The 14,702-nt window shown below is 42.0% G+C and overlaps 2 protein-coding genes across 3 annotated transcripts in view; one reads left to right on the top strand and one right to left on the bottom strand.

Annotated features, from left to right (window-relative positions):
- Nucleotides 1–14,702, bottom strand: part of macrod2 (mono-ADP ribosylhydrolase 2) — a 460,723-nt gene that overhangs the window by 369,795 nt on the left and 76,226 nt on the right. The window lies entirely within an intron of this gene.
- On the top strand, nt 2,547–13,311 carry flrt3 (fibronectin leucine rich transmembrane 3). The gene is made up of 3 exons (XM_043255051.1): nt 2,547–2,837; nt 8,529–9,249; nt 10,356–13,311. The coding sequence occupies exon 3, from the start codon at nt 10,384–10,386 to the stop codon at nt 12,331–12,333; it is 1,950 nt and encodes a 649-aa protein (XP_043110986.1). The 5' UTR covers nt 2,547–2,837; nt 8,529–9,249; nt 10,356–10,383; the 3' UTR covers nt 12,334–13,311.

Genomic DNA, 14,702 nt, shown 5'->3' with positions numbered 1-14,702 from the left:
TCTATGGTATTCCACAGTTTAGCTATGTAAATATGTATGTGTGTGTGTGTGTGTGTGTGTGTGTGTGTGTGAGCCGCCGGAGACACTAGAAAAATACTCCACAAATCTCCTGGAGCTGGACAGCACAGCGCTGAGCTCAGGATTGTTTGTTTGAGAGCGGGCCAGGGGGATGAAATATACACTCGAGGTGTAAAGATCAGAATGACAAACCCTTCAACGAGTCTTTGAAAAGTGCAACTTTAGGTATGGCTTTGATTTTGACACACTCGCGCTGTAAATTCCATTCAAGTGAAGAGCACCATATAAGAAACACGCGTCAGAGAATGAAAGCCCAATTTAATGCGACTTATTTGCTTGTCACGCGAAGAATGTACCGTGAACATCCCTGAATGCAGAGGTCAGATGTTCTTCAAGCATAAAGCCTGAACTAAAAACGCTCTTGTTAGCACTTAACCGCATCAAGTGCTTTAATAAACTTAGCTATGCTTGTCTCCACCCCCTAACTGCAATGACCGAGAGAAGGACAGCAGAGAAGGGCCTGAGCTCCTTCAAAGTCATGTCTGTTGTCAAAACACATTGAGATGGAGGAGATAAAATAAATGGCAGATGAGGAAAGCTCATCCTTCCAAACAACAGATGACCCCAACTAAAGACTCCCTCAACTGTATTGAAATAGTGGTAATCGGACCCTCTTGGGGCCCTCCACTGGGGCCCTTTGTACGTCTAAGAGTCAATCAAGGGCTGATGACAGACAAAGCCTAGCCAGATTTAGGAGAGAAAATGCCGGGAGGGTCGATGCAGAGGCCGGAGTCATGATCCGTCCCGAGGCGGGGGGACAGACGGGCCTCTGCCCACGGTGCCCTGCACTGACCTCTTGTCACATACGACTGTGCCCTGCTTCTCCACCTCTGACCCTAAAAACACGACACCTAGACCTGCTGTAAAAGCCCAGGGTGGATGGGACATTATTCAGCTGCTTAATCCTCCGATGGATGCTTGTAAAGCTATACAACAAGAATTGGTTTGGCAAAGGTGGCAAGTAACCCTCATGCTAAAAGACGTTATGCAACAATACTTTTACAAAAGAGGTCAAATAAATAAATACCTACCACTGTAATTACTAAGCGATTAGAGCAAAGTAGCATGTATTAATAGCCTTTAAAGGAGTACCTTTAAATACAACTTTCCATAAATTTGCGGCACAGAACAAGACTGGGCATTTCAACAACTAAATCACGGTGGTTTTTAGGAAAGGCACAATGGTAGCTCTCCTTCGTGTCAGTCCAAAGACTGTCCAGTAAACAGTCAAGCCACACAGTAGTGAAAGCAGGTCAACCTTATCTATTCTACTGAAGGATACCAGCATTTAGTCACTGACTGACCCACATTCTGTGAGGAATATCAGTTCCTGTATGGTGGAAAAAAACATGCAAAATATCATCAAACATGCAGGTAAAGCAAGCTGGAGAAATTATATGCAGTAAATAAAAAAACTACAATAATAATTAAATTTGAACACATAAGTCACAATAGAGAAATATATCATCACTCAAAATTTCATTCCGTACCTTGCACGATTTACTTTTTTTTTTTTAAATAAATTTACTGGCCACTCTTTTCAATATAACTACAACCGGAGGGGGGAGGGAAGCCCCTTAGAAAGTCCATGGTGTATGGACCACATTATTTATGTTGCATTTTGCTATTTTGTAGTTTGACAGGCCCAATCCCTATTCACTTGCAATATAAGAGTGACCTAGAAGTTTCACTTTTTTATTCCACAGAAGAAATAAGTCATAGAATGACATGACGTTTCACAAATCATGACTCATATTTAGGGTAAACTATCTACTTAACAAATAGGTTGGGAGAACTGTATCTGCAGGCAAAACACAATAACCGCTCATCCAGGGAGGTCTGCTGAGGTCAGGAACAGACTCCACTGTACAAAGGTCTTTAAAAGCTCTTTGGAGACAATGATGCACACACAGTCTCTACCGCTGGTTTATGAGGGAGCAAATTCGCCATTTGGAGCCACTTTAATACTTAATAAGCATAATGAGGCTGAACATAACGCCTGACTTCCGAGCTTAAAAATTCATAATGTGCTGTGAAACTTAGATGCCATTAACAGCTCTCTCTCTTACAGACATACTCGTATCACTAAAATAAAGAAAGCTCGATGTTCGGTTTTAAATAAGCACATACCAGCGCTGATAAACTGCTCTGCCTTTTCTCAGCATGTCTAGCATATAAATTCCATTATTTAATATTTAGACACGCAAATAATGCTCATAAAAATAATGCTTCTGGTGGCCTTCAACACAAACACATGAAGTGCCCACTCAAGCTGCCTATTCAAGGCTGCTCAATATTCATCCTTCTTTCTCCTGCTCCCCCTAGCGTTCACAGTAAATATTGCATGAAAGGGGGAGAGAGAGAGAGAAAAAGAGAGAGAAAAGAGAGAGCGAGGGTGAGAAAAGGGAGGAAGCCACAAGCTCCGCCCCCCAGATGACATCAGTGCTGTGTTGAAGCAGAGCTGGAGGCAGATGCAACCTCACACTTGTAGTGAGCTCCAGGCAGCTGACCAGCTCTGCCGACTTCTCTGTCTTGTCTCTTCTGAGCCAAAGGAGTGTGTGTGTGTATGTGAACAAGTGTGTGTGGAAATAAAAACACACCCTGCTATTCGCACCATTGCTGCTACTGAGCCTTTCTGACACTGGGCTCTTTTTGGGGATTGAAATCATCTTCCGTCATATTGGATTTATCCTACGGACTGACTTTATGCTTTGAGGATAATCTTTTTGATTTGCCTTTTTGAATTATTGCTTGGACAGGTAAGTGTATTTTGTTTGGAGTTTCCCCTTATTTTTGGGCTGTTTTTAACCCTTTCCCTTATGCATTTCAGCACTCTGAGGTGATCAAATACCTTCAAAACATGCATAGAGCAAATTTGCATCTATCCCTTACACCCCAGACACTCACAAAGCTTCAGCAGGAGACTTTGCCTCTAAACTTTCAGATCCAATTAAAATTATTTGCTAGAGGAAAAGGCATTTTATATCGAATGTAGGCAGACCCTTAGGGATTCGAGAGCGATGTAATAGCAATTTGAACTCACAAGTACAGTAGTCGAGAAATTTAGGAGTAGATAGCCCTTCATTTGCCATTTAGCATTCAGCGTGCATCTCCAAAATTATTTTAAAACAATCATTTGCTTTACAAATTTCATTCGGATCATCTAATAACATTTATGATGATTCAACCCACTGTGACTTCCTTTCGTAGAACACGGAATGATATAAGGGAGAAACGTTGAGGGCTTACTGCCTCAGTCACCATTTACTTTCAATGCATCTTTTTTTCCATTTAATGAATGTGAATGGTGACAGACTGTCAAGGTGCCTAACATCGAATTTCACAAAGGATTTTGTTAAGTCGCGTGGGTTTGAAACAACTTGGAGATGAGAATACGACCGAATTTAACATTTTTGTCTCGGGTGAACTATCCCTTTAAGTCTCCATGCCGCTGCGCGCGAATAAACGCACCGAGGACGCTCAACTTGCATTTTATTATTACCAGCAGCATTCTTTATCAGTTAGCCTGATATCGAGTCCTTAAATCGAGCCCTGAATTTAAAAAAAAAAACGCAATGCAGCTTGTATTTTTTACGGCATGTAATCAACCGGAGCGCGTAAACTTAACGCGCTGCGTCTTAAATCTGTTCTATTTTGAGACGCTTTAACGCAAACGAAGAGAGCAGACGTTGATTCCAAATGAGGAAAGATCTATTAATAATCCAAATCTGCGCTGTAGAAGCGTGATGGAAGAGTGATTGGAATAAAGAATGGGGGGATCGGGGATGCGGCGCGTGACGCTCCATGTACACTGCGCGCGACGCGACAAAACTAGAACTCTCCCATTATCGAAGTCGCTCGCAGCGCAGACAGCTTCGTTTATTATGAGGGTCGCGTTCTAATTTGGAATACTAACGAACACTCAAAAGACTACGAGATTGGCGCGCAATAAATGTGCGCCCTGTGCTTTTCCGTGAGAGAAGTGAGTGTGTGGCGCAGTAAAGAGATCTGAGGCTGTCAGCTGCTTCAGGATTTTCCCATCAAACCTATTTTCCTCCTTTTAAGTAGCCTTTCAAGTTATCTGAAAGATAAGCTTTCATATCTTTTAGGCAGAAAAATTCAAGATTGAAATAATAGTTTTGTGCAGATAAAAAGCGAGGGACCGTAAGATAAATGATAACTGCCAAAGCCTTCAGTCAGAACTGATTAAATCAGTTTATAACACTACTATAAAAGACGGTTCAAATTAAAAACAACTATGCAAGAGACTCAAGTGAACAAGACCTCTTTTTCGAATCCCTAATGTACTAAGTACAAGTCGTCTTTTCTAGCTATGAGCTTCATATGTGCAAATGCACTAAAAGACTGTGTATTCGTATAGGTTACTTTTTTAGCATGATAATAGCCGAGCACCACAAATGGTCTGTTTTGACTTTGTAAGGAGGGTGATAAAATTAACTAACCCATTGTTCTTTGTTGGATGTGCCAAAGCACTCTGTGGCAGTCTTTTTTCGCTTGCATAAACAATTTGGATCAGCAATTTACAAATACCACTCCACTGTACTTTAAAAAGACATAAATACTAGCACCCCTTTAGATAGTAGCACACAGAATGCAAACTAATCAACTTTCTATATTTTAATACAAATATCTAAGCACACGGTGTATGTATATTGGCAGCCAGGAGGACAGCACTCTTTGTTTCAAGCCACGAATGCCGGAGGCTAAACCCAGTGGTCCGTGGCATTCACTCAGAGTCAACATGAAATGGTCATGTCTTTCAGGCCTTCAGAAAAAAGTCTGTCACCCTTTTGTGCCGAGGACAAAAACAAATCGTTCTCATAGAATTCTCCACTCATGTCGGCAGCCAACCTCTGACCTCAGAGAGGCCGTTCTTCAAAGCGTACATTTGAAAAAGCAAGCCTTAAGTTAAATTCCTATAAATGATCTATTTTTGTATTTTAAATATACTGTTTTTATTAACAGAGGAAGAGAAAAAAGGCTGCAAATTTGAGCTCTATTACAGATGCAATTTACCCCCTTTGAAGTCTAAACTGAAAAGTACAGTGCAGTAAATCAAACCAACCCTTTTTGCCCTTGTCCGGCAACTGCTGCCCCCTGTACCCTAGCAGGGGGTACATATGTGGTAATTAAAGTGCCGGTTCAGCCTCCAAGTGTCTGTGTGTGTGTATATCTCACAAGCTCAGGGCCGATACAGAAGCACCTACCACCCCCAAGTGGGGAAAACAGTGCAGCTGCCACAGACCACTTTCTTTTCAGTGCAGCACAAAAGAAAAAGACCCCCTGTCTCCCCTAGAATCCACTCTCACTGCCTGAACTCCAGCCAGAGAGAAACCTGCGGATCATCTGCCCCAAAACCGAACCCAGAGGGGAGCCGATAGCACAATAGCCTGCTCTTAAATTAACGTTAAAGCCGTGCCCAAACCCTTCTTCTCCTTTCCAAATATGTAGGCAGAAATGTTTCATCTCTCTGCCCACTAGGCTCAGAGAGGCTTGATTTGGCTTCATGGACATAGGATACATGACAAAGAGGCGCATTTAGTTCAAATCCCGCCTGGGGTTCAGAATCTATTATCTATTGAAAACAAGAAAGCTGTTTTTCATAATCATAGCCCAGGACCTAGCAATGAAGAAGCTAATTTAATTTCATCCTAAATGTCTTCGTTCATGCATGGGCACTGATCAGATGTGACAGCATTTTTGGGAACTAATAGAAAACATCTCAGAACAGTGTAAGGTTTGCCATTTTAAGCATTACCCTAATATATCTAAAAAAGCATAAATAAAAGCATTGAATATAAATACTTGTTTGTATTTAATATTCCAAGTTTCAGATATATTAAGGTAAAAAAGACAAACGTATTTTCTTTCATGTTGCATAATCACATTACAATATGATTTTTTTCCCCTTAACTGCCTTTTTAATACATTTCTCGGACCCAATTCTAATACTATAAACTCAAGACACTAAGTGAGCAAAAAAGTAGTTGTGGCTGTGGCCGTTTTAACCAGGATGCTCGATTGAACATCACTTTGAGCAGAGCAATGGAGCAGAAGCAGGCCCGGCCATTAGAACGATCTCCTAACGGGAAATACGGCCTATTAGAACGATAGTGAGAGGTGCCCGTCACATTCAGTGGCCTTTTCTCTCTGGCTATGAGCAGTGGGTGGGGTAGGGGGCTTGAAGATTTAACAAAATGTGAAAAAGCTAATAATTCTAAGTGAAAGGAGTTCAGTAAAGCAGAAGAACGAAGGCCAGGGCCCTTATGCTTAACTTGTAATGAATAATGGGCCGCTGCCACTTCAGTGAAATCTGAGGAGCCAAGGGAAGAAGAAAGAAAGGATAATGCAGCCAATCATCCAGCCAGATCAAGGTTTGCATGACCTATTGAGACAGCTAGCACGACAAGCTTTAGGTGAAGCGTCTGAGATAGATGCCCTCCCTTCTTTTCTGTTTGACCTTTCTGGACATCACATAATACTGGCCCACATATATTTCCCAAGACACCTGTGCTTTTATCAAGGTCTCCTGAGTAAGATCTCAGCTGAAATATCATAAAATGCACAGCCACCTGTGAGTGAACCCTGGTGCTTTCTTGGCAGAAAAAAAAACCCAAATGCGCTTGCGGTTCGCCAACTTGCTTTTGCTTGCTTCTGTGCCAGGAAGTGATTTACATTGAGTATAGTACATAAAGCAAGAGCAATTCCATCTCCACATAATTTTGCAGTCTGTTATTTGTCAGACTTCTGGAAAAACGGCAAGTTACTTTACACACATAATTCTCCAAATCAATACAACATTTCCTCAGAACAGTTGGAAAATTGCACACCGATTGCTAACCAACCATTCACCATTCCTGCAAGTACTTATTTTCCTCTTCAATTTATCTGGCAATCATGAAGCAAATCTTTCAAAATGTTTCAGGATTCGAAAAAAAGGAAGCAACTTAGTCCATGTCAGCATACTGCAATCTCACCGTCAACCATCACCTGTCCTTAAAGTCAGGTCGCAGCTGCTGTTTCCGAGCTCTTGGTAATCTACTAATACAAAGGCATGCACATGGAGCACTTAGGCTCAACAGAAGGATGGGGTGTATTATTAGACCGTGCTGCGAGACCTGTAATCAAGTTACAGGGCCTTCAATTCCCTAATCTCTCCTTGTCACTCTATACAACGTTTTCAAAGTTGCCTGACATACTCCAGCGTGTTCTACAGCAAGGTTAGCATCCGCAGGTCAGCAGAAGGGTTTCAGGCAAGGGCACAAACTGTGGCTATAGCTGTCAGTTGTAGAAATACATATTGTCAGTCTATGTAACAGGAAAGATGTACCGTGGGAAATTAGAGTATGGAAGGTGCAGCACGGACGTCTCCTTGGGGCCACTGGAGGTGACTTGCATGAGGATCCCATTTGGGTATTCATGAGTCTGCAAGACATAAAGAGCGTTCATCTCACATGTACATTTTTGAGCAGTGCGAGGGCGTTGTGTTCAGGCGCTGTCGGGGCAGCCTGAGGGACCTTTGGTGGCTGCCTGACACCTCAGCAGCAGTATGCTTCACTGTGACTCTTATTTTTACCTTCAACTTATGCTTCCAGAGCGTCTTTGAAAGCACAGCTCAGTAGAGAACGTCACCAGGCGAGAGGGAGCGGTCTTCGGCCATTGTCACAGGGCCCAAACCGTGGTCGCTTTTCTTATGCAAAGAAATTCTTTTCAGCCATCACCATAGAGAGCACTAGTAGGGGGGATGTTAGGGTTAGCGGTACACAGAACAGCCAACGCGGTTATCCTGGCAGCACAGGCTTAAGGCGAGGAAAAAGAAAGGTTTTTATAAAAATCCACACAACATCTCCACTAATCCAGGTTTCACAAACAGTGTCCACTATCAAAGGACTGCAGCCCAGGGGCTTTTCTCTGTGGTCATTTACCCAGAGGCAAAGAAATCCCCTGATATACAGAAACCCAATAAGCTTAAGGGACTTTCAAATTCCCATCTCAACCACACACCCTTCTTATTTTTCCCTTCCTTCCATCTGATAAGTCTCAAATGCAGTGGAGCAATCTGCAGGCCGTAACAATCCATAAAAATCCAATCCATTGTGGTGTACTTTTTATGTTGGGTGCAAACCTTGAAAAGAGAAGCTAAAAAGCTATCGGTTTACGTCAGCGTGTTGTTGAAAGTGCTCCGTTTGAAGGACAGTGGCCAATTGCAGCTGGCTACATCGCTGTCTGACTCAATCTCAGCCTTGGCACCATCATCTCAGAATTAAATAAACGCTGCCTAACAGCATATTATGCACAGTCAATAACTCATTCTCAACAAGCCCACGTACCTTTCCTGGCGTCATGACGTATTCAGATGTCATATGCTGTCAGTAATAAAAGAATCTGCTCTTATTGACTTCTTTTTCTTTTCTTTCTCTCCCTGCCAGGAAGTTCAGCATGTGAGAAGGAGTGGGCGTCTGCACATCGGGCACAGGTTTGTGAAACGAGAGCCAGGGAGGCGGAGTGCTACAGCAGCACAGGAGATTCTGCTTTCGAGCCACGAGGCTGGATACTTTATTCATGCTCCTGCCGGGAGTGAGACTACAGGATTCGGGGCTGACTTTGGAGCCTGACTTCAGAACCGAACCGCCCTGGATTTGAGCCCACCGTACTGCAGACGGACTGTGGTCTTTACGCCATGACCAGTCTGCTTCGGGAGAGACAGGAGCAGTTCATTTCTCAAAGAGGACTCTGCGATACGCACAAAAGAGTTTGATTAGGAATCACAACTTAAAATAAAAGGATTCTTCTCTCTTTTTTATTTCATTTATTTTTGTTTTGTTTTTTTGTGATTAAATTCACTGAAATCGCATGCCTGCACAGGAGAAGGCTGCCTGAGGTCTTTCTGGAAGCGGAGCTGCTTGCTTTATAGGTTTATCTACCATGGCAAAGCCTTTGATTGCATGAACTGTGGACGCTGCGGTACAAGACAGGAGGTCAGCAGTACAAACAAGGATCAGTTCAACAAATACCAGACTGGTCAGGATATAACCAAAGAGACCCCTTTGACAAGACAGACAAACATCTCCTGAAAGAATAGAAAGGAGAGCTTAAAGCCTCATTGGATTTTGGGTGGCAGCAGAGGATTAACTGGCATTTCTAAATCAGGTATGACAGATATGGATGATCTTGCTGTGGTTAAGTGCCATTTTTTTGTTCATATTATATTTTAATTTTATTATATTATATGTATATGTATATATGTATGGATGGAGATATATATAAACATTTTTTAATTTTAAGTAATAACATTAAGAATGTCTTATATAGGCTTCAAATTATGTATTATATAATCAAAAATACTTAAAGAAATACATAAAATACATGTAACATTATATATTATGTAAATATATACATGCATATTATATACACACACATACCTATTATATCTAGATAATAATATATTATGCACACAGAGACCTAAGAAAAATGAGTCTATAATAGTAATATATCTTGCAAAAAAAAAAAAACAACAGCCATGCAACGAAATTAACGTATGGATTTATAAGTGATACAGTTTTGGCGGGCATAAATAACAACGCTTCCCATTTGCAAGCCTCCAACCTTTTGTAAATTATGATACCCTAAAATCACACAAAAAGACAAGTCAGTTTTACAATATTCAAATCAACAAGGCCTGACTATGTTCTGCCACCAGTTTTCAGCAATGAAAAGCAGCCTTGAAATGCACTGGTTAACAGCAGAAATGTGTAAAACAACAAGAGCCTGCGATTACATTACACGCAGAAAAAGATAAAACCTCTCATACACAGGCATCTCATTCAAGGAAAGCTAGTGGGTTTAAGGATTTGTTATCTACATCCACGGCTGATTGGGAATATCCTTCCACTTCAATTAGACTTGCTTCTGAACCACTCAGTCCTCCCTTTCTCTTATTTTTTTCTCTCCTCTAATCCCTTTTTCCTTTTTTTCACTACTTTGTATTGTTTTGATATAAAAATGATTTCAGTCAAGATAAACACCCCAGGCATGTTTCACTACCATAGTTTTTTCATTTGTTCATGTCATTGGAAATGTTAATAGCCTCTTTTCATTATTTCAACGGCAGAAATATTGTATTCTTTGTCTTAAATTGAATCATTTACAATGAAAGAGGCGCTGCAGGCACCGTACATAAAACAGCAATTAGAGCAGGACACTGTCTTTTCTTCAGACGGCATAAATTTGACTTTTTCCCTCCTTTTTTCTCCAAGGGCAACGACCACGAGGAGGACATTAGCGATGGCAAGCAATTACAAGTCCTTCTTTGTCTTCTTCATCAGAGCCGGGCTTCTGCTTGGCCTGGCCAATCCATTGCTGACCTCAGCCTCCTGTCCCTCGCAATGCCGGTGCGATGGGACTTTCATATACTGCAATGACCGGGATTTGACTTCCATCCCTTCAGGCATCCCAGAGGATGCTACAGTACTTTTTCTCCAGAACAACCGCATCAAAAGTGCAGGAATCCCTACGGATCTAAGAAGGCTGAACAATGTTGAAAAGATCTATCTGTACTGCAACAATCTGGACGAGTTCCCCACCAACTTGCCGCTGAATGTCAAGGAACTTCATTTGCAGGAGAACAATATCCGGACTATCACCCATGCATCCCTGGCACAGATTCCCTTCATTGAGGAATTACACCTCGATGACAATTCCGTGTCAGCTGTCAGCATCGAAGAAGGTGCGTTCCGGGACAGCAACCATTTGAGGCTGCTCTTCCTGTCCCGCAACCACCTCAGCACCATACCTTCCGGCCTGCCAATGACGATCGAGGAGCTTCGCTTCGATGACAACCGCATCTCGTCCATCTCTGAGGCATCCCTGCAGGATCTTATAAACCTGAAGCGACTGGTTCTGGATGGCAACCTTCTGAACAACAGGGGCATTGGGGAGATGGCCTTGCTGAATCTAGTCAACCTGACCGAGCTCTCATTGGTACGGAACTCCCTGACTTCCCCACCTGCCAACCTGCCGGGCTCAAGCCTGGAGAAGCTAAATCTTCAAGACAACCACATCAATCACGTGCCAGCAGGTGCCTTTGCTTTTCTGCGACAGCTGTACCGTTTGGATCTGTCAGGAAACAACTTGAGCAGTCTGCCCATGGGGGTGTTCGACGACCTGGATAACCTTACCCAGCTGCTCCTGCGTAACAACCCCTGGCACTGCAACTGCAGAATGAAGTGGGTACGCGACTGGCTGCGCAGTATTCCATCTAAGGTCAACGTGCGTGGCTTCATGTGCCAAGGCCCCGATAAGGTCAAAGGGATGGCCATCAAAGACCTATCCACAGAGCTGTTTGGCTGCTCGGACATTGAGATCCCAACCACGTACGAGACCAGCACAGTTTCAAACACTTTGCCACCCTCTCGACCCCAGTGGCCCTCATATGTGACTAAGAGACCTGTGGTTAAGGGTCCAGAGCTGGGAAGAAACTATCGTAGCACAACACCGTCCAGTCGAAAGATCATCACGATAAGTGTTAAATCCAGTAGCGCAGAGACGGTGCACATATCCTGGAGAGTATCCCAGCCAATGACAGCCCTGAGGCTCAGTTGGCTAAAACTGGGCCACAGCCCTGCTTTCGGATCTATAACCGAGACCATCGTCCAAGGGGAGAGAACAGAGTACCTGCTCACAGCTCTGGAGCCTGAATCTTCTTATCGGATATGCATGGTTCCCATGGAGACGAGTAATATTTACCTGTCCGACGAGACACCTGTTTGCATAGAGACAGAAACTGGTTCCCTGAAAGCATACAATCCCACCACAACCTTGAACAGAGAGCAGGAGAAAGAGCCTTACAAAAATTCCAATCTGCCTTTAGCTGCTATCATTGGAGGGGCGGTGGCCCTTCTCGCTATCATCATGTTGGCCCTGGTGTGCTGGTACGTCCACAGGAATGGTTCCTTATTTTCCAGGAACTGCACGTACAACAAAGGGCGCAGGCGGAAGGACGATTACGCCGAAGCTGGAACAAAGAAGGACAACTCCATCTTGGAGATTAGAGAGACCTCTTTTCAAATGATTCCCATAAATCATATGCCCGTTTCAAAGGAGGAGTTTGTGATACACACAATTTTTCCTCCTAATGGCTTAAGTCTTTACAAGAGTCCGCACAGCGAAAACAGTATCAACAACAGAAGCTACAGAGACAGTGGAATACCAGATTCAGACTACTCTCATTCATGATAGTGTGCGCGGATTACAAAGACAATTTACTGCAAATGAGTGACTCGCAGACTGCTTGGTCTTTTGAAAAACACTGGATTGAAAAGACTGAGAAAGCATTGTTATGTACATTTGCCATATAATTTATATTTAAGGACAATTTATTAAAAGGAAAAAAGGTTCCGATTGCAGGCCATCACTGAGCTGTCGGTGTATGCTGCCACAAACTGCAATTCTATATTTTAGATATTTGTAGTCATTTGTACTGTACTTCCTTTACTTATGGTTTTAGACCAATTAAAAAAAACACTTTGTGCTCTACTGAGATATGATGACTTGTCAACTGTGAAAGTGGGTTTTCATTGCTGTGTTGAACAATCAGATTTTAGAAAACCATGTAGTATAAGCACAGGTCAAAATTATCGCTATTTTGCTGTCAGTGGAAAAAATAAATACGACAAAAAAACAAGGCTGTGAGAATATAGGGCATAGGTGATTGATCAAAGGAAATGAAGACACAAGTGTTTGGTTAATTCTAAGGATGGCAGGCACAGACTTACTCCGGTGTCACAGAAACCTTTGGGTTTCTTTAGGAATCCTGGTTTGCCCGTTCCAGAATGTTGCCAGGTTTTACATCACTGCAACGTTTAGGAAGCAGATATCTATTACTTCCTCTCTACCCTGGAGGAGGCAGCAACACAGCACAGAATCCTAAATCCTTTGCAAATGAAGCACACAGATCAAATGAAAGGTTACATTGCAGTCAAATCAGAGTGAATGGGCAAAAACACAACACAGAACTCAATATTGCTCATTCAGCAAAGGGAAACCGCATTTACCGTATCCCTCAGTACAGATAACTACATCATGTAAACGTTGCCCTCCAAAAAAGGAGTATTGTGGGCAGAAAAAATATGGCAAGAAACACATTTGGGCTCTTTTCTATTTGGAATATAAAAAGTGTCAACTATTTTTTTGTTCATATAATTCTTATTTGTATTTTTTTGTTTTCTAATTCAAGCCACTTTTAAGTTGCCACAGTTAAATTGTTCTTTACAACTGAAGACCAAAGTGCATTGAATGCCCTTTGGCCAGTCTTGTATGTGCCTTGATCCAATGCTTATTGTATTTAGCTTTTTCAAAAAAATAAATCAGTGACTTAACTTTTTTCATACACACTTGAATATGATAGGATATTGGTCATATTGCAAAATAAAAGTGGATAAAACCCCAACTTCTTGGTCTCCTTTTCCCCAGTAGTATGATTTCTATTTATTTTTAATCCCTCTAAGCTTTGCATATACCATTCTGATTCTCAAAAGTGTTCATCTAAAGCATACAGAGGCTACTTCCTAGTGCTGCATCCGCTTGGGGTTCCAAGTGCTCTTTTGTGTGGTTAAGCCATGTATGACTTATCTGATTGGCCCAAGTGGGAAATATCAGCGAGTACGGCACAGAAGCTAAATGAGGCCATTGGAGAGATGCTGTGCTGGATTTTGATATGTCTCGCAGCCACAGGGGGAGATGTACGTATATAATGACTATATAGCATTAGGTTGATGGCACAGCTCAAATCACAGTAGGGATCGCACAGGTGGCTCGCACGAGCACATGGGTATGCATCTACACGACATATATGTGGGCCATGATGCATACACAGATAGATGCACACGCCCTGAGATTTAATTACAGTTCAGGAGAACCTCTAAAAACGGCAAGGCTGATCCAAACCTTAAGTATACTTCAACAGTCCCATGTACTAAATATACCACATCAGCTAGAAATTAAAGTAAACACCCTCTGTGAACATACGGTTCAGCAAGGGTTCACATATGTGAATGCTGTTGATGTTCCACAACTTGCCTTGTCATTTATTTATGTGGTTTCCTGACTTTAGTGAGTTTTAAATGCTGAGTGATGGCCTTGCTAAGTTACACTCACTTCCTTTCAAATCTGAAGTCTTTTTCTTTATATTACATTTTTTCTTATGAAAAGTGCATTTTATTGTTGATTTTACCTCTGAAAAGAATGTAAACTGTGTTTGGTATTTAAAAAAGACATTTAAAATGTAATTAAGTACCATAATACTGTATTACAGTATGTCTAACCCAATGTGTTTAATGGAGAATTATAGAATTATTCATTATTTCTTTTTTGTACTTTGAATTCTCAAAAATGTTTCTCCATGTTTAACTTATATTCCCTTTGTAACACTCATATGAACATTAATTCAATACCCACACAAGCTGTTGCAACTTAAAAATCATTCATTCTGGAGATGTCGACCAGAACCGTAGATATAAAGCAGCATCAAGTAAAAATGAGATCACAGCAGTTTTAATTATCAAAGCGCACAGGTGTGCGAGAGAGTTTGAGCGTGCACATTCCCT

Source organism: Puntigrus tetrazona, chromosome 13 (assembly GCF_018831695.1).
Source record: "Puntigrus tetrazona isolate hp1 chromosome 13, ASM1883169v1, whole genome shotgun sequence".
NCBI lineage: Eukaryota > Metazoa > Chordata > Actinopteri > Cypriniformes > Cyprinidae > Puntigrus > Puntigrus tetrazona.
Note: the sequence above shows the minus strand (reverse complement) of the source record. Positions and strands in the feature narration are given on the sequence as shown.

Bases quoted from the DNA above. Each gene is read 5' to 3' on its own strand.
- flrt3 (XM_043255051.1), top strand. From the start codon at position 10,384: ATGGCAAGCAATTACAAGTCCTTCTTTGTCTTCTTCATCAGAGCCGGG.